The sequence below is a fragment of the Mauremys mutica genome, chromosome 6 (genome assembly GCF_020497125.1).
Source record: "Mauremys mutica isolate MM-2020 ecotype Southern chromosome 6, ASM2049712v1, whole genome shotgun sequence".
Classification (NCBI taxonomy): domain Eukaryota; kingdom Metazoa; phylum Chordata; order Testudines; family Geoemydidae; genus Mauremys; species Mauremys mutica.
The window spans coordinates 30,231,007-30,251,374 of NC_059077.1; the positions used below are offsets into that span (position 1 = coordinate 30,231,007).

The 20,368-nt window shown below is 39.4% G+C and overlaps 1 protein-coding gene across 3 annotated transcripts in view; it reads left to right on the forward strand.

The window, feature by feature from the left end:
• PARP8 (poly(ADP-ribose) polymerase family member 8) overlaps positions 1-20,368 on the forward strand; it is a 163,499-nt gene that overhangs the window by 112,515 nt on the left and 30,616 nt on the right. For all 3 annotated transcript variants that reach the window (XM_045020211.1, XM_045020212.1, XM_045020213.1), the window contains 3 exons: positions 2,478-3,042; positions 5,140-5,193; positions 5,297-5,392. In XM_045020211.1, the coding sequence (XP_044876146.1) occupies positions 2,478-3,042; positions 5,140-5,193; positions 5,297-5,392 (715 nt within the window). The remainder of the gene's footprint in view (positions 1-2,477; positions 3,043-5,139; positions 5,194-5,296; positions 5,393-20,368) is intronic.

Consider the following 20,368-nt stretch of genomic DNA (forward strand, 5'->3'; position numbering starts at 1 on the left):
TTGTATACTGTTAAACTTGGCTGTGTGCGCTATTATTAGTTTAGTAGGCAGACTGTTATTTTATTAGCCATAGTTAAGGCTAAAATTTTGTCATGGTTATTTTTAGTAAAAGTCACGGACATGTCACAGGCAATAAACAATAAAAATTCACGGAAGACGTGACCTGTCTGTGACTTTTGCTGCTGTAGCTCCATGGTTTTCCCCCCACCACCGTGATGGCTGGGAGCTGCGGGGTTCCCCCTCCGCCCACGGTGGGTTGGAGCTGCAGGGTGAGCATATTTGCCAAATTGAAAACGGGACACCCCAGCCGCTCTCCCGAGTCGTTACTCCTCCCCCCCACACACACACACACGAGGCTGTCGACCATTGCTGGAACCCTGTGGAGGCCCCCCTCAGGAGTCTGTCACCTGTTGCTGGAGCTTTTCAGGGCACCCCCGTCACTGCTGTAGCCTGACGCTGGAACCATGTCAGGTCCTCGCTGGCTGAGTCCTGCAGTCCCTGTGTCTGAAGCAGAGAATGTCAGGGAGGTCTCTAGAAGTCAGATTCCATGACTTCCATGACCTCCGTGACATAAATGTAGCCTTAGCCATATTATCCCGCTAGTTTTATTGCTGTCCAAGTTTGTTTTCCATAATTGTATTTTCTTCACTTTCATAAAAATATGTGTATGATATTTCAAGGAGTAGGGGCCTGATTTTCAGAGGTGCTGTGCAGTTACACCTCCTATTGACTTCATTAGGAAGCATGCATGCTCAGCACTTCTGAAAATCACTCACCAGGACTTGAAAGGCCCAATCCTGGAGGTACTTATATACATGAATAACTTTCCTCATGTGAATAGTCCTTTTGAATCCCATTGAGTTCATACTACCATGTGTAAAGTTATTCATATACTTAAGTGCTTCTGTGTCTTTCAGGAGTGTAGTTCATCTGATGTAGCACTTTTTCCTATTTTGGGGGGGTTGGCTGTTCACCCCCTCTTTGGGTTTGGGTGATCCTTTGAGCATCTCTGGTGCTTGATGAATTTCTTGTATTCTAAGTTTCACATGTAACAGTGAGTGGTACAACAGACCCAGATTGGCGATGGGTTGGATACTGTATCCATACAGAGGTGTTGAGGGGTATTTATGTTTACAGGAAATAAAAGAGGAAGATGGAATTGTGAGCCAGAGGCTTTCGCACTCTGTACCAAACATTCACACAAGGTGTAGCATTTCAAAACACAAACACACACACTCTCTCTCTCTCTCTCTCTCTCTCTCTCTGTTCCTGGGGTTTGGTTTTATTCGCAAATTGAATACAAAAGCCAACCCAATCTTTCTCCCCTAGACTCAGCTGCAACTAAAATTCCTCTCAAAAGACTGTTTAGCCCATACACTAAGCCTCCTTTCTTTGTTAAGAGTACCATTCCCATCTCCCTTATATCCATGTATGGTAATGAATCATTTACAAGAGTGAGTCAGCACATTCACTGAACATTTTCCAGGAGGATCACCATTTGCTAACAGTATGGGTAAACACTTCCAGCCTGTTAAAGGGATGTTTTCCCTTGGGATTTCATTTCTCTGCTTTTTGAGCAAACCAAAAAGGTTTCACTTTGATATAAGAATGGAAAAATGATTCAGGAAGGTTTAATTTTGCCTAATACCAGCTCTCTTTGTACTAGGTAAACAAATTTTAAATATTAGAAAAAATGATCCAGATCATATAAATGTTGCTTCATCTGTGCCTTGATTCTTTGTTTTGTTGATATATATATATTAGGCGTGATTACCTTCTTACATTACGCTGCTGCCAATCAGGAGTACACTGAAGTAAAACCACTTGAAGTGAGAAGAGAATCAAGCCAAACTGTCTTCTACAAAATAATCAGATTATGGGAGGGGGGAGGTTTGTTTGTTTTTTGTTTTGTTTTTTTTAAGAATGTTTCAGTTGAGATAAATGCGAGTGACTGGATACAAGCTTCTGCAGCAGTTAAAATTCTAAGAGCCCATTATATCCTGCTATTGATCTGCATGCAAAACTCCTCCGGCATGTGGTGTCTAGAAATTAGCATGGCTTGAAAGAACCATGCTATAACAATTGTGCAAGAGACGTAGATTTATCTTTTTGATTGAAGAAGTCTGTTGCTCCATGTGAAAAATATTGCCATGATTTTCAAAAATAGATGCCTAAGTAAGTGGCCTGATTATGAACTTAGGAGCCTAAATTTAGGCACCTATTTTTTTAAAATCATGGCCTATGCCTATAGCTAGTCAGATACACAGATATACATACTACTAATTATATAATTTTAGGAATGAAATCTGTATACAAATTTGCATAATCCATCAATGTCACTCTTTCTTCTGCGTTAAACAGATATTTTTTAGAAATACCTTGTTTATATGTGTATTTATATGTAAAGTTGTGTGTTTATTGCTTCATGGAGTTTTTTATTGTTCCTGTACTAGGTTTTCCCCTTGTTTATTTTTAAGGTCGCCAAGTTATCCTCCACCTGGCTGTGGTAAAAACAAATCAAAATTGAAATCTGAACAAGATGGCATCTCCAAAACTCACAAGCTGCTGAGAAGGACTTGTTCTAGCACAGTTAAGTCTGAGGATGTGTGTGCCACAAAGTCTCACAGAACTTTTGGCCGTTCATTGTCTAGTGATCCTAGGGCTGAGCAGACAATGGCTATTAAATCGCACAAACTGTTGAATCGTTCTTGCTCGGCAGCTGTCAAGCAAGAAGAATGCATCACTCTAAAGCCCCAAAAACTCCTAAGCAGATCATGTTCCGGGGATCCTCGATGTGAGCACAATAGCACCTTGAAGCCTCACAAACTTTTAAGCAGGTCTTATTCCAGTAATCTTAGAATGGAAGAATTAGATGGACTGAAGAATCACAAGTTACTCAGCAAGGCTTACTCCAGTGCCCCTAAGTCATCCAAAATGGAGTTTTTCAAAGAACCCACCATAGCAGAGGGCAGGAGGCTCTCTCTTACCTCAGGGCTTATTGGTATCTTAACGCCATCTTCCTCATCACCTTTGCAAGCTGCTGTGCGTAATAATCATTATTCTTTCTGTTTGTTTGTTTTTCCTCTTGCTTGTTTTTTAAAATGGATTAATATCCAGGGTATACATAAATGCATACGTCAAGAAGGATTTAACGTTAAATAAAACACATTGGAAGTTACCTTTTTGGTCAATATTAAACAAAAACCTGTACACATACATATCTATCATACTAACTGAGACCACACAGGCTAAGACCGAGCTTTTATGTCTAGCCCTGAGTAAGGGACAGCATGCTGCTGTGCCACAGGAGCAGCTCAGTCACATAGGTCCTTCCCTGGTTCCTTTCTTGCTCCATGGGGGAAATAATCTGCTGATGGCCCCATCCAGCAGTAAGTTCCTTCTCCCTTCATGCTGGTCAGCACATTGAAGGGAGTGGAGTTAAGGCTGTACCCACTCCTTGTAGGCACTGGTGTAGGGGGACAGTAATATTCAATGGGTATTTGCTTCCTCCATAGCCTATGCATAGACTGGTGATATGGGTATGTTGAGCAGGGGATTGAAGCCCATTTTTCCCCCTGGCAGCCACCTGGGGCAAGTCCCATACATGCCCATACAGTTGATCTTGTTTTGGGTTGGGAAACCCAACCCAAAGGGTTAACGTACATTTTACTAAACATAGCAAATGCACTTCAATTTTAGTTCTGTCTGTAACTGATCACTAAATGTTTAAGAGTAAGTAAGAGCTAGTTTGCTTTCCTGTTTCAAGGCATTGGGAGGCAGTGCTTTTTGTCTTACATGTTAGATGTGGGGAGCTGGACTCAAGAGATCTGGGTTCTAGTCACAACTTTACCATTGATAAGTATGGTATCTCAGTTTCCCCACCTCGACAGAATTCTGAGATCCTTGGTCGAATGGTGCTATGTAAGTCTAAAATATTATTAAATATTCTAACTGTAATGAAATTACATTAATAGTGTTTCAGCCTACTCATGGTAAATTAGCCTAATAAGTCAACTATGAGCAACTCTCACTGTATCTAAAAGCAATAATATAGTGTGACTTATAAAGCTGCGTGCATGTTACTTGGTTGTTTCTGTAACTTGAACAACCAAAATTAATGAAAGATGAACTGAAAAGTTTTTACCTGCTCTCACCTATGTTTGGGATTTATTTTTCACTTTGAACCATCAATGGTGTCTCTGCTTTAGGAACCTGAATAAGCTCCCACTTAAAGTCAATAGAAATAATCCCACTGACTTTGGTGAAATCAAAACTACTAATAAAAACATTTTTGTCATAATACATGAATATTGAGGGAAATCAGCCTGTATGCAGTCAGATGCAACTCCATTGACTTCAGTGGAATGGCATCAGGACGTACTTTGGCACTTTACTTATTAAAATCCTAGCTCCTTTCCAAAGACCTGCCAAGATACTTGGAGTGCTGTACAGGAAAAGAAGCAGCAGGGGAGGGAAAAGAAAGGTTCCACAAATAAGCAGCTTGGTTCATCTCCCACTGAAGTAAAAAAGATGGTTTGAGACAGATGTCAGGGGGAGGGAGTTCCACATCTTAGTGGTCACCATAGCAAAGATACCTTCCAAAGGAATGTGTGATAACACTTTGAAATAAAGTGTCAGAAAGAAAGTCTGAGCATAGATACTTGTTAGGATGAGGATCAAGGAAGAGGTTTCATGAAAAGTATAGTGGAAAGAGATTTTCTACTTTTTTTGTTTTAAAAGGCATGTTAGTAATTCAAGTCTAAACACATAGTCCATATTATATATGTGTAGAGAAGCAGGATACACACAAAAAAATAAAGAATTCTATTCGTCTTTAAAATAATTGCTTAGATGTTTGTACATTAATATGGAGTCAAAGTACTAATGCTTCTTTTTGATATTAGAGTTTTTAGGGTGTTTACAGATAAAGCAAAAACTCTCTAGGCAAGAGGTAAAGAAACAGATGAATTTATTTTGTCTGATCTATGCAAACTAGAGATATTTCCAGATGCCAATATTGTTTAATTCACAGACCTTCATAGAAAAAAATACAAGTGTTCTTACCATTTCCACAAGAAACCTGCAGTATCTCTTCTAATTAGCTCTAGCACTGAAGTTGCTTGACCTTTTTTCTTACAGCTGAATTATGGTGCAAAATGCATTCCAATACGAGACAATGGCTTTCTTGTGCAGGTAGGATGTCATGCTTAATCTGTTTTAGAAATACTTTAGAGCAGGAGCTGTCTATTAATTATTTTTAAGCAGATGTTATTGTTCTCACTTTCATTGTTCTCAGACTGTTGAGTTTGCTGAGCAGCGGATACCAGTGCTGAATGAATACTGCGTAGTTTGTGACGAACCACATGTGTTTCAGAATGGCCCCATGCTGAGGGTAAGTTGAATGTGGCTGAGTTATGTGATGCATATTTTTAATGTCTGAAATAGCCATAGACAACAAAAACCTGTTAGAATATTCTCAAGTTATTCTGAACGCACTGCATCACAATATTCTGTTTGGATAAGTTTTTTTTTTAATGCACATTAGATGGAACAAGCTGTCTCACGGGGAAGTTAATTACTGCCCAGCCATTCCTGTACAAATTGAAGTTCAGGAAAACACAAGGGAGACAGCAGGAGTGGTCCCTAAACTTGCATACTTGCTGCTCACAGGACAAGACTTCCTAGGGTTTGTAAACCTACTTCTGGTGGAGGGGTCAGAAGAAGGCAGTAGCCTCGGCACCAGTACTGTGACTCCAGGAAATATCCCTCCTCTCATCTTCTCTGAATTAGCCCAGGACTTATTTTCTGCACCTGGGGAGTCCCAGAACTCTAGATGAAAAAGGAGGCAAGATAAAGCACTGGGGACCAAAATCTTGGCCCAGAATCAAAAGGTGGATTTTGAGAGATCCAGGGACCCACTTTGTATCAAACTGATGAAGAACTTATGTGTAATGCTCCACATTCGGGCTGTGTGAACCTCAGTCTATCATTCACAGACTGATGGCCTCATGGAACGCTTTAACAGAATGCTGAAGAGCATGACATGGAAAGCAGAGTCAAGATAGGAAAAATTGGGATACCTTGCTACCCTACCTAATGTTTGCTATAAGAGAGGTTCCCCGGCTTCCTCTGGGTTTCCCCCCTTTGCTATATAGTCACCACTCCCACAACATATTGGCTTTTGCGAGAGAGGACTGGTAAGAAGAGCCCAATCAGGGAAGGGACATCATTGAGCGTGTGATGCAGATGTGGGATAGAATAGCCCAAGTCACCCCCATAATGCGGGAACACATGTAAGGAGCACAAGAGGCCCAACAGACCTATTACAATCATTGAGCAAAGATTCGGAAATTCCAGATGGGAGATTGGGTAATGGTGCTAGTGCCCTCAGCAGAAAGCAAGCTCTTGGCCAGATGGCAGGGGCCATACCAAGTTATAGAAGCTGTTGGGGAGGCTGACTATAAGATTTGACAACCTGGTCACCAAAAACAAGAGAAGTTCAACCATGCTAACCTATTGAAGCTCTGGCAAGACAGAGAAACGTATATAGTCACCCTAGAGACACCACCCCAAAAAAATAAATCTCAGGGACAGATAAAAATATTGCCCAAATTGACCACTGAACAACATATAGAGGTCATCAAAATGATTGAACGGAATCATGATATGTTCTAGGAAAAGCCAGGCAGAACCATAAAAATCCCTTACCACATCATCATGGATCCAGGAGTAAAAGTTAAGGTTAAACCATATCGGATCCCGGAGGCTAAAAGAGAAGAGATCAGTATTGAAGTTAAGGGGATGCTGGAGCAGGGAGTCATTGAGGAGTCCCATAGTCAATGGTCCAGCCCAGTCATTCTGGTATCTAAGCCAGATAGTACAATGAGATTCTGCAATGACTTCTGAAAAGTTAAATTAGGTGTCCCAGCTCGATGCCTCCTCCATATCTTGTATTTTTAGTATTTCCCAGATATCCCCCTAGAAAGTACAGTAGAACCCCTATTTTATGAACTAATTTGGAATTGAGGCATTCCTAAAATAAAAAAGTTCATAAAATTGCACACCTCAGTTAGAGTGGGTATATTGCAGTGTATGTATGGTGCATTGCATTGCTTTCTCCTTGTCCTTCAAACCACTGCAAAGTGATTTCCAGTGCCCCAAAGGTATCGGTACATGAAGTGATAAAGACTTGTTTCAACATCACTTTCACTATGTGATTTTGTTCCAATCCCTGACCCTCGCCATTGAGATAAATGGTTCATATAAATGGTCATTTTTCAGATTGGTGTTCATAAAATCAAGGTTCTACTCTATAGGGAATTTTCAATGGTTTCATAAACTTTAAGGCTAGAAGGGACCATTAGATATCTAGTCTGACCTCCTGTAAAACAGAGAACATAGAATTTCATTCAGTTACTCCCCCATTGAGCCCTTTAACTTGGGATGAATCCAAGATAAGAAATTCTGCATAAAAGGGTAACAAGTAAGATACTGCCTTGGGAAAATCAGCTTTGGGATTACTTTACTTGCAGAGCACTTTTTTGCCTGGATAAAAAATTTCAAGAGAGTCTGACTACAGAGTTCTTGCTAAAGAGTTCTTAAACACTTAAGCAGCAAAGAGTCCTGTGGCACCTTATAGACTAACAGATGTATTGGAGCATGAGCTTTCGTGGGTGAATACCCACTTCGTCGGATGCATCCGTCTGTTAGTCTATAAGGTGCCACAGGACTCTTTGCTGCTTTTACAGATCCGGACTAACATGGCTACCCCTCTGATACTTAAACACTTAAGAGTCCTTAAACACTGAGTTCTGGAGTAAACCCATGCTCAGTGTTGAGAACATGAGGTATAGGTTGGGGTGGCTCTGTGCTGGGAATAGACAGAGAAAGTAATCACTGTAAATGTGCTGAGAGCTCCTTGGTTTGAGCTGGATTTCTAAGGTGAAATTATCTCTATGAAGCTTTGCCTTTTGCCATCTCTGTTGAAGGTAAACAGGAGTTGTGGATATTTAGTTGTATTTGTGCCTATACAGCCATTTGTTGAGCATGGTATAGAGCTGCAACATACCAGCAGGAGCTCAAGGAGATAAACTTGCTCACTGAGCTTCTTAGCGTGCAGCAAGAGCATGATGTCTGCTATTCCCTTCAGACAGTGCAGCATCTCTTTCAGCCTCATGCATCCAACTAGGTCCCCTGACTGACGCAAGGGATGGTGTCCCCTACCCATTCCTTTCCAGTGCTGCTGTGGTGTCTTGCATTTCAGGCCAGACATAGTGGGAGTTAAAGTGTGGGTGCCCATTGTGCCCTCACCCCCTCTGCTTGAAATCTTGCACCTGAAGTGCAACTGCAATGGTCTGTGCCTTTAAGAGATTTGGTAGATTCAACATATACCAGGAAATATACCTAGATCTGATTGTGATGTAGACAAGGTGAGCTCCTTGAGGCCACAGTAAAGATCTGCTTGTTTGCGTCTGGTTACACCTACCCTGCACACTTCTTTCAGCTGTGGGTAATGTACATATGCATGTAGACCTCTAGTCCAGGTATAAATAGCAGCGTAGACCAGAGGCATGGTTTGGGTGAGTAAAGTAAAAACACGTCTGAGGGGTGTGGATATGTACCCGACTACATAACCTACACGGCTCTCTACTTACCCAAGCCAGGCCTTTCTGTCTACACTACTATTTTTATCAGTGTAGTGTCCCGCTGCCTCCCCAGTGCTGGAGTCTTTCCCCACTGCAGGAAAATACTCGCTGCAAGGAAAGACTCTGGCAGTGGGGAGCTGCGGAAGCCTTTCACTGCTTCCTTTCCTCTGCCAGAGCCTTTCACTGGTAGCTACACACCACAGTGTGGACACAGCCTGCTTTTCACAGTGCCATGTAGCTACGTGTACACTACCTGCCACCTCCAGGGGTGGCATCTTGCGGGTGTAGCCTCTGTGTTAAGCTGCCTTCATGTCGGATACTAAACCAAAGACATTATAGCAGAAGAGTATAATTTTAATTATTATTGCTGACACTGCGGTAGGATGTTAGATTCTGTACCAAGACTTACTAAAGGACAGTTTGTGATCCAAAGTTTATTCACCATCTAGCCATTGTGAATAAAAAAAAACAAACCTAGGAAGAAGTATCTTGAATCTGATCAACTTATTTTTGTTGAAATGAGTAATGGACTCAAAAGTCCTGACTTAGACTTGGCTGACTTGGAGAAGTCAAGACAATAAGCATAGGAAATACAAGAATACTGAAGTAACTATCTGTTTATCTTAGGCAAGATTGGATTAATTTAAAGTGCAATCGATGGACATTAATTAGATTGACATAATGGCAAATTTAAACACCATAAACCATTGCAGAAACTCGGTCCTGCTCAGCCACTGTTTCAAGTCTTGGTAAATGGTTACACCTTGAAGCATGCTTTGGACAGCGAACTTGAGCTCTGTCAGACCGGGCACAAAGCAAATTCCTGAATTAAGGGCTCTCCAGAAGAGAACACTCTACCCCAAATGAACATGACAAGGAATTTTCAGACTGTGAAGCCCAGTGGTTAAAATTTCCCCACTTTCAAATTTTCAATGACATTAATAATAATAATAATAAAAAAAATTGACCAGAAAAAAAATCTGGAAAAGCTGGTCAAAATTTTTCAACAATTGAAAAATGTCAGCACTTTGACATTTTTTGAAATTGTGCAAAAAAAACAACATTTTTTATTGGTTTTTCAACTTACTACAGCCAGTGAGAGCAGTCCAGTCAGTCTCAACTGCTGACATGGTGTCTGAAGAGAGAATGCAGTCTTCATGGGCTTCACAGTGGCCAAGGAATTCAAAGTGTTGGTTCCTCTGCAACACTAACTTAACCTCCTTGTGTATATTATTGTATATCTTGTTTTATGTCTTATTGCTGAATATGTGTTCATTGGTCTCATTTGCGGAGGAGAATTGCTATTGTTCCCCTTTTCCTAATTTATCTACTTGTCTGTCCTTACACTCTGAGCAACTCAGAATAGGAACTACCCTTTCTTGAATGTTTGGAAAGTACCTAGCACATTGTGGGTACTACTGAAAACAAATTTTTTTAAAGTTGTAATAAGTTTCACTTTGTGCATATATGGAGAAAAGTTATTTCAGTATTTCCAAACAGTGAGAACTCACTAGTTAAGGCCCTGAAAGCATGAGATCGGCTTAAAAATCATTAGATTTACACACACACACACACACACACACACACACACACACACATTGGGTTATTTTTATTTGCATCCTGGATTTTAGCCTTTAGGGTGTCCTCAGGTCATGTTTTTTAAACTTTTCTCCACAACCATGACAACTAAAATTGTACTACACAAAAAATGAAGGCTGAGGGTCTCACAAAATCACCTAACTTCAGGAGCTGGAGCTTTAAGTAAAACACCAGTATTGCAAGATTTGCAAAAACACAGGGGGATTAGCCACTCTGTTTTGTTTATCCAAGGAACTATATTTATTGTATAGAATTCTGTCAATGTTTCATCAGAGGAAGTTGGAGCATGAATATTATTAAACATTTGTATTCCAGTAGCTCTCCAAGGTCCGAATCTAGGATCTCAATTCAGATCCCAAACTACAGTCACAAAATAGATTCTGAAAATTTCACTTTTCAACGTAGCAGATGAAGGCCATTTTATATGGATTATCCATTCAGTCAGCTACGCAATTTATAGAATGCTATAAAGGGAGAATTACAATATAATACATAATTTGATAATGTGACTACCTGTTATTCATTAGGTAAACCGCTATGGCAAACCTGAGAGCCATAAGTTAAGTGAGAAAAAGGAGATTTAAGAGAAGACACGGTGATCATTTTTGTAGAAAACAAGAAAATGTACCTGGTAATTGGTTTTCTGCATTTGATCAATGGATGGGCTCCAGTTCTGTCCTTGAAGCTGTACAAGGCACAGGAGACATAATCCCTAAAAAAGTTAACAGTTCAATTAATATGTAAACTAAATGAGGAAAGAACTAAAGGCAATGCTTCACCTGGTATGTTTACATGTGAGGGTTCTCTGTGGAAGGTGCATACTGAATTGGGGGAACCAATTGGGAGTAAATTAATGCTGAGAGTATCAGAGAGATTGAGGGGGGTTGAGGTTGTGGAGTCGAGGACCATTTTTGCCTCCTCTCCACTCTACAACATCTGAGCCTCTTGGATCACTGAGAGGGAAGTTTCTATCAGATCAGGAGAAGGCAGAATGATGATGCAGAGGCAACCCTTTTGTCTTCTGGGCCTCCCATCCACTGCAGGTCTGCAACATTTTCATCTCCCTTAGCCGCAAAGCAAGAGGGGTAATTTCTTCCCAACAGCTTAGTACAGGTGCATTTTGGAAACTGAAAATAGAACTATAATAAAGAAATTGTGTTGCATTTTGGTGCTATAATAAAAAGGCAATAGTACCTCTTTACTACAGTTTGAAAATCTTACCATTACTTTAGAACTAGTATTTATATTCTAGGGAATGGGTAAATATTTTAATAATGCAAACAGCTGAGCTGATATGGTATTAAAGAAAGAGACTGGTTTAGGAATCCAGCATACGATAATAGTACTTTTATTGCAAATATTTAAATATAATGAGCTGATGAATCATTAACAGAAGTGTTTATTAAATTTAAGCATCTGATTAAAATATGTATAATAAAAATATGCCACACTTAGCCTTTACATAACACTGTTTATAGTATGCATGTACCATCTATCAAATTGTCTGTGCTTTTTATCTGTCAATAGCCAAGGACATTGGAACAAACTAGCATCATTTGAATAGATCTTAAAGAAACATGGGACAGTTACAATGAGCAAGAACCTCCCAGAATGTATTGAGTCAGATGAGAAACAAAACCATATAAATAATTTTCCTTTGAATTGACAAATCTCCTCTAGAGTGCCATCTTGTGTTGAAATCTCAGACTAAGTTCTCTGTAAAAACAGGGCAGAGGAATCCATAGAGAAACACAGAAAGGCTCTGCAAAACTAAATGTGAGATTATTTCCTTTGAAAAGCAGCACCCTTGAACAGATGTCTCTGCTCTTAACTTTTCAGCAGCAGGATGTAAACAATCAAATACTCTGAAATACAGTATTTGAAGACCCTGTTATTGATAGCACCACAAATAATTCTAAGATGGTAACACTGATATATCTATAACAATAATAACCGTACTTTTTCAGAAAGCTTTTCATCCTGAAAGATTCAAATGTGATTTCATTGTGGGTGAAATCCTGGCCCCGTTAAAGTCAATGGTAGAACTCCCATTCTCAGTGGGGCCCATGTGTATATATGTAATACTCAACCACCACTGAAATTCAGCCACCCTGGTGTGTAATGCAGTAGCCACTGTGTTGGAAGTACTACACAACAGGTTTTAGGAATGGAATGGAAAATAGCTGAACTACAGGGGAAAGTATATGTATGCAGAATATTTTAGCCAAGCTGGAGTTTGACCAGTATACTGGAATTAATGCCCAATTTCTTGCCAGAGGGCTGCAGAATCTTTCATGACCACAAGTGCTCAATACCTTGGTTTTTTACCTCTTCTTCTCTGAAAAAAGCCACCTCCAGCAGTACCCTGCCCCTTGGTGCCATGGTGTGGAATTGGTTCCCTGTTGCCTCTGAAGGACAGTCCCCCAACATCACTACAGCATAACGGGATTGCCATGGAGCCAAGCAGTGATCAGATCCAGCCCTGCGCAGTTTGAGATCACAGATTGAATCTATATTATCTGTTTGTTTGAAAAGACTTGAAGTTGAAACAAATATAATTTCTTCTGCCCAGACTACGACTATACCATAGGACAAAGAAGAGAAAAAAGGTAGAACATATGACCTGAATTTGGGAGAGAGGGTAACAGAATAAGTCAGTTTTCCAACCCACAGAACTCTAATATATTTAATCAATGTAGGTTCTTATACCCTGCCCAGTGTCATAGTCTCTAACATGTTCTTCAGCAGTGCTTTTTAAAAATTTATGTGAATATTGTGAGATTTTTGGGAAACATTACCCACAGTTTCAGGAAGAGAGATTATTAGATTATTTATATCTGCTTGTTCTCTATCTGCCTACCTATAGGTAATAGTGCTTCCAGCTGTGCTGAATGTGCTCTGATCACATGGAAAGTTGAAGTCAAATGAAATAGAGAACACCTGGTCACAGCTGAATTACCACTTCACAGTAGTGAATAAAGGGCCTTCCTGACATTATAGACTTTTCTTCATGGCAATGCTGTACGCTAATATTGAGACATTGAATTTGCCCGTGCAGTCTTCTCATCCTCATATTAAATAAACAGAAAAGTCACCCATATGCCTAGCTGCAGCAGTAAACCAATTTTAGCTGCTGCTAGTACTGGTGATGTCAGCTATCAGTATTACTTTTTCATTAGCTTCTTTAGCACTCCCTGATCTCTGGGGCCATCCTTTTCAGGAATCATAACTAAGGAACATAAGGGAGTTAGAGAGAAAGAAGTGGAGGAGGATGACGACCTTCCGCACTATGTTTGTGTCAATACCTTTCTGCTGGTTTCTCTTTGATCTTTTTTATTTGCACCTGTGGCAACCAAACTTTATAACACTGAGGCCCACACTTGCAATTTATGTTTTCAAATATCTGCCTTCTTTTGCGGGTCCTGGAAGGGAAAGGTTCTATAGAAGTGCAAAGTATTATCATTATAGGTGCACACACACACACATTACTTTACTTCTGAAGCCTTTCAATTCCATTTGTCCTATTGTCTTTTTACACAGGAGCGCTGTGCAATTCCATGGAAGTTACACAGTAGATGACATTTTAAGTCTTCTTGTGTGTAATTTTGCCATTGTGTTTTTAGTAAGAGGAGCTTTTTTGTTTGTTTGTTTCTGTGGCAAATTTGCCAGAAAGTATATTGTTAAACTGAGATGTGCAAAGTGCCTGTCTGTCTGTCTTTGGCATTTCTAATACATCCCATCACAATAGCGTGTACACACCACTGACTCTGTTAGTGGAAAAGTGTCCCAAATATTTCACCTCCCTTGAGAAGAAATGGGGTTTTTAGAGCTGGTAATTGAAAGGATTAAAGCACTGAGGGAGTGGGCATTGCCACTAAAGATTGGGTACAAAGGAAAGTATCAGAGGGGTAGCTGTGTTAGTCTGGATCTGTAAAAGCAGCAAAGAGTCCTGTGGCACCTTATAGACTAACAGACGTTTTGGAGCATGAGCTTTCGTGGGTGAATACTCACTTCGTCGGATGCATGTAGTGGAAATCTCCAGGGGCAGGTATATGCATCCGATGAAGTGGATATTCACCCACGAAAGCTCATGCTCCAAAACATCTGTTAGTCTATAAGGTGCCACAGGACTCTTTGCTGCTTTTAAGGAAAGTATGTGATCTTCAGGGAATGGGATGTTGTTTATTTTTTGGGCTGGCTCCTTACAGTCTCTCTTTTGTTGCCTTTGTTCCAGAGATGGAGACGCATATTTCAGGCTCTCAATTGGCGGCTCTTCCTCCCTCATTGGAGCAGTCTTTCTCACTGGCTGCATGTAAAGTAAATGGGAAAGGCTGCTGCTGTCTCACCACATTATTCCAACCTTCATAGCCTCCTCCATGCCGAGGCATTTTGGAAAGTAACATTCCACACTCCTGGTGGCTGCTCCATTATAAAGACATGGAGATACTAAGATATGCATGGATTACTTTTCAGGGCTTTAACCAGGGCTTTTTTCCCATGGTTTACTCCTTCATGTCACATTATTGGCAACCACTGGCATCCCGAGTGTCAAACATTTGGAGAATGGTATGAAGCACAAGATAGAAAAAAAAATATTTTCCTCATCTCTACATATCAATACCATTAATAATTTAACAACATGGTGATAACATTCGAGTGGGTGGCGGTTAGAACATCTGCTCTATGATGTAGTGTTTTTCAATGGAGTCATACCCAGATTTCTTTTATTCCAGAAATATGGTAATCAATTACCGGTAATATAGAATTCTGTGATTTGGAACCTCTTGCTTGAGTGAATTTGTAGGCAAGTTGTCTTTTAGTGGAAATATGGCAGTATTTTTCTTCCTTGGTTCAAGATGTTATTGTAGAGCACTTGGGATCTATATTTAAAGAAGAGAGTTCATTATCACAGTGGTCACTATCTTTTCTGTACATATTGTCTTCCATCTGCAACAAGAAAACCGGAATTCAAAATTGTGACATATGGCACAGTCTGTATTGGTCCTGCGCCTCCTGCAGTAGAAATGATGTACAACCCAATACTCTGTGTTTCAGTATAATATTTCTGTTGAAACTGGATGGTCACCCAATAAGTTGGAATTGAACACTTAGCTCAAAGGGCCAAATTCTGCTATCAGTTAACAAGTGCAACCCTGTTTATCTATATAGTTTGTATGGCTCCCATTTCTGTAATATCTGAAAACTTTGTCATTTTACAGAGGCACAGAAAAAAAATGGAAGTGACTTGTCCAAGTTCAAGGGAAGCCTGTGGCAGAGCCAGGAGTTAAGTACAAATATCCTGAGTCACAGGAACATAGGAATTGCCCGACCAGATCAGACTCCATGTCCACCTAATTCAAGTAATATCTCTCCACAAAATGTGTTACAAGAAATTATGTTAGCTCTGGATAATCTTGATATCCATGTAAATATACAATCCTTTTTCGAATCTTGTTAATTTCTTTATCTCGGGGATCTTATGTGGCAGTGAGTTACACAGTCTAATTGCACAGTGTAATTCCTTTTATCAGTTTTTAATTTCTCCCCCTTTTAATTTAATTTAATGTCCCCTTGTCCTTGTGTTATGAGGCAGGGAGGACAAAAGTCATAATCTAGAGCTGTACCCACAATACAGCTTCCTCCTGTTGCAGTTAATGAGAATTGCTCCTTTAGAATAGAATTTCTCCCTGGCCATTTAATGAGAATTGCAGTTAATGAGAATTGCTCCTTTAGAATAGAATTTCTCCCTGGCCATTTAAATTACACAGGCCAACAGTACACAAATCTCGCATTAGCACCTGCCTCCCAACTTCCATTCACAAATAACTATTTGTACGTTGAGTTGTGGGATTTGTGGACATAACTGGGGTGCATGTGGGCTCACTATAGACATTTGAAATTTTAGCCCTTAAATTATAGCTTGGAGACTAGTCTGCATAGTTGTGTGATATAAGAGAGACAAAAGAAAGACCCTTGTAGGCTCTGGATGTTTCAGCTCTATGGTAGTATATCATTTATTTAGAATATAATTGCCGTTTAGGTGGTATGAGCTCACAAACTGGAGGATTAGCAACTATTCTTATGTTGCCATCACTCAGTAATGAGACTATGATATGACACACACACCAAATCAGAGATGAAATAAACATACAACGCTCAAGGGTCACTTGCAACAGATTCCACAAACTAGATGCATTTTCTTCCCTTCAGTTCCAGCATACTGTGAGTTTTGCCAGTATTACAGCATCATATTAGCACTTATCCAGTGTAATCAAGGTAAAAACAGACAGTTTTCTCCTAAGGACAGCCCAATACCTTCCTTGTAAGAAGCTGAACACAGCACATATATTTGAAGAATCTTATCTTCACTACCAGCTCCTTTATTAGGAGAAGTGAGAAGATTTTTAATGGTTTCACCTTTGCCATTTATGACATCTGCTGTAAGTGAGCCTTCCTTGAGTCTTTATTTTTAGATCAATAGTAGTTAGGTGTGCCAGTCATGTTCTAGCCTCATTAGTGTGTGTGTGGCATCCCTCAGAGTACTTCAGAGGATGACACATTGCTCTTCTGAGCACAACTTCAGAAAGCTTTAGAAAATGACAAGATAAACCAGGTCAACATGAGCTCTGAGTATTTTGTTTGTTGTTTTTTTGTTGTAGTTAATTTAAAGGTTGTCCAGAAATTATATTAGACAACATGAGCCCACATATAGGAATATAGGCACATGCTTTAGTAGTTGGAAGACCTACCTGCTATTCACGGCCACCATTTGAGGCAATGCCACTTGCTTTATAGCAGATAGAAAACTCTATGATTATTCTTTCTTGTTCAAAGCAGCTGTGACACTCTCAAAGGTGCTTTTGAGCGTGAAGAGAGGGAATAGCTGAAAAGAAAACTCAAGATAACCCTACAGGGCTAAAAAATGATACCGTTTTTGTCTTCTGTTCCTTGAGGCTTGCAATCTCAGCCTGTTAGCAACCAGGGCTCTTACTTTTCTCTGGCTTTTTCCCACTGGAATAATTATCCCTCTGAATGGTCTTTCAGCACTGATGTTCTTCGCTCAGCCATCAGTTTTGTGACAGTCCTCTAAATGGCCTTCCATTTATTCTCTGCATCCTGATTAAAACTAAAATAACTTTCAGACTGCTGATTGTTCTGTCATAAGCTGTTTTTGCTTAGAGAGAATGACAATACTGTTCTTCAGACAATGCAGAAAGAAATTGCACACATTCTCAGTGGTGAATGTTAGCATATATACTCTGTCGACTACAGTGGATTCCTTCCAGTTCATTTCTGGATGCAATTCAAGGTGATGTAAAACCCTATATGGCTTACGTCCTGACTGTCCTAGAGACTACATCTCTACATCATCTTGTCTAGGCCAGAGGTTCCCAAACTGGGGGTTGCACCCTGCTTGGGAGGGCAGGCAAGGGTGGGGATTTGAAAAGCTTTAGGGGAAAAAAACGTACTGTGCACATTCAGAGCTGAGTGGCCAGAGAGCCACCACTAGCAGCAGTGGAAAAGTAAATGATCAAATACGTTTGAGAACCACTGGTCTAGACAAGAAAGTTGTACTGATTTAACTAAATCAATTTAGAAATGGATGTAAGCTAAATCAATATCAAGTGTTCGTAAACCAAAATAAAAGTATCCACAAAATGGGGTTGTGTCAATTTAAAGTTAATTATATTTTATGTATTTATTTACTTATTTATTTGTATTGTGGTAGGACCTAAAAACCAGTCATGAACCAGGACCACATTGTGCCAGGCACTGTACAAAAACCGAATGAAAAGACAGCTCTTGCCCGGAGACACTTACAATCCAAATATAAGACAAGAGACAACAGATGTATACAACAAACAGACAATGAGAGTTCAAGGAGACTGGTCAGCATAAAAAGCAGTGGTCACAGCACACATCAGCTGCCTTACCATTGTTGAATTTTTGTAAACAGCTCACAATATCGCCAAATATTCTCATGATTTTCTCGCAAGTCTTGCAAATTTCTTAAAGCCCCGGTTCCTGGCATCAGCTTACTACTCAATAATATCAGCTTTCATTTTTTTATTTTAAGTATGTTTCTAGCTCAGTGTAAACTAGTGAGTGGGAATGGAAATTAAGCTCTAAGTTTCAGTGCTTTTAAGGCTCTTTCCTCAGCGCTTATTATCCACCAGTCACAAAACCAGAAAGAAAATCAACTGAAAAAACACTGGGCAGTAATTCCTAAAAGGCCTCCCTGGCTTTAGTCATCCACAAATCCAGACTCGCCTTCCTTTTATACTCTGCCTGGTGTCTTGATATGACCAGCCAAGACATTCACTGGAGGCTGCAGTGTCACTCAGTCTCAGTTTTCTGTCTGCATACTCTTATACTCTTCAACATATACACTGAAGTTGCAGAGGAAGAGTCAGCACAGATAAGTACAGAGAACTCACTCTTATATCTTCCATATAAATGCCTTATCAAAGAATTTATAACACTAAGCCTTTATCATTGCTTCCTCATTTATTACTAGTCTAACTTTTATTAGTTTTTTATTGCATAACATCATGGGAGGAAGGAATATATAGACTGGCCTATTGATAAGTGTCAAAAATATCATTTTTATGTAATAAGAAATAAAAGAACTGATCTTAAAACAATCACTTCTCCCAGGACCATTGCTTAGTTAAAAGTTGATCTGTAAAGGATGTTAAGAAAAATTGGACTTGTGCTGTGTTTTACTTCTTTATGATTTATAAAGAAGATTGGCAGATTTTTGTTTGCTTTTGGGGGAGGAGTGTTTACTGCTCGTCTTTTAATTTAAGAATATCAGGAATGTAAAATCTGGTCTTATTTGCTTTGTTGGAAGCCCAAAGGGAGGTAAAAATATGTTTATTGTGAGCTCTTAAAAGTTTAAAACCTTAATTGAAAGGTATGGAATCTTTGACATAGATTTCTTTCATTCAAAAATGTTCATTAGGCATTGAAGTTAAATAGGAGTTAGCAAAAACAAATAAAATACAAAGAATTTTATACAGCCTGACTTAAAATCCCATCACCTCTTAACAGCTCAATTTTTACTCTCCTGCTTCTCATGATGTCGTCATTTACACAGGCTCCCTAGTATCAGTCTTTGAAAAAAGAAGAAAAAAAGGACACGCCCAATTTTTCCCCCTTTTTATGTCACTTTTAACTTGCGTAATAACTTATGACACTGCTAAAAGTGGGCAGACTACAAAGCGAATTCAAAACACTGAATTCTTTTGCTTTATGGCAAGCATAGCTGAACTTTGTCAGTGCCTTACTATGTAGTGAAATTGAATCAGAGAACAATTTTGGTTATTCATAACAGTCAAGATAGGAATTCTTTTATACTTTCCCCACTAATGTGAATAGCGAAGTCACCTTTCAAAATGTGTAAGGATAGGAATAGTGGCAATAATAAATACCTTTTGTCTAGTGTGCAGTGGCGCAGTGAATTGGATCATGTTAGGTTTAGCCTGCTACCTAATGCAATGTAACATAGCAGATAAAATAAATCAAATATATGACACGCTATTAGACCTGAAAGATGATAGCTCTTCTAAAGCAACTGCAGTGACAACGTTTCAGTGCTGATTTCAAGTGGTTATTTAAATAAAAAATCTTTGAAACCAAACCAGTGCATATTTTAAGCGCTATGAAACAAGTGAGCAGAACTATAGCATATGCTTATTACTGGTGAAGTAATTTCTTGAAACAAAATCCAGCTACATTTTATGTTTGTTTGATGCAGCATTTGGTACATTGTTCATTTCTATTGAGTGCTCTCTATTGGCATGAGTGTCTGAACTTACAGATATTCTTCCTTTATTATCATGGCAGTGAAAGACTCATAGTGTTTTAGTGGTAGATTTTCAGTGGTACCTGGCATAATAGCTTCCTGTTTGACATAATTGTAAGTTTCATAAGTAATTGTTTAATATATAATGTACTCACCAAGCAGTAACTGAAAAGTACGTTAGGCCATTTTTATGTTGAAGTAGAAATTTCTTGTTTATTACAATAATTTCCAACAAGAGATCTAACCTGTTTTCATGTGCTTATTTGCCTCAACTGACTGTTCACTAATTCTTGACTATTTAGATTATAGACAACTT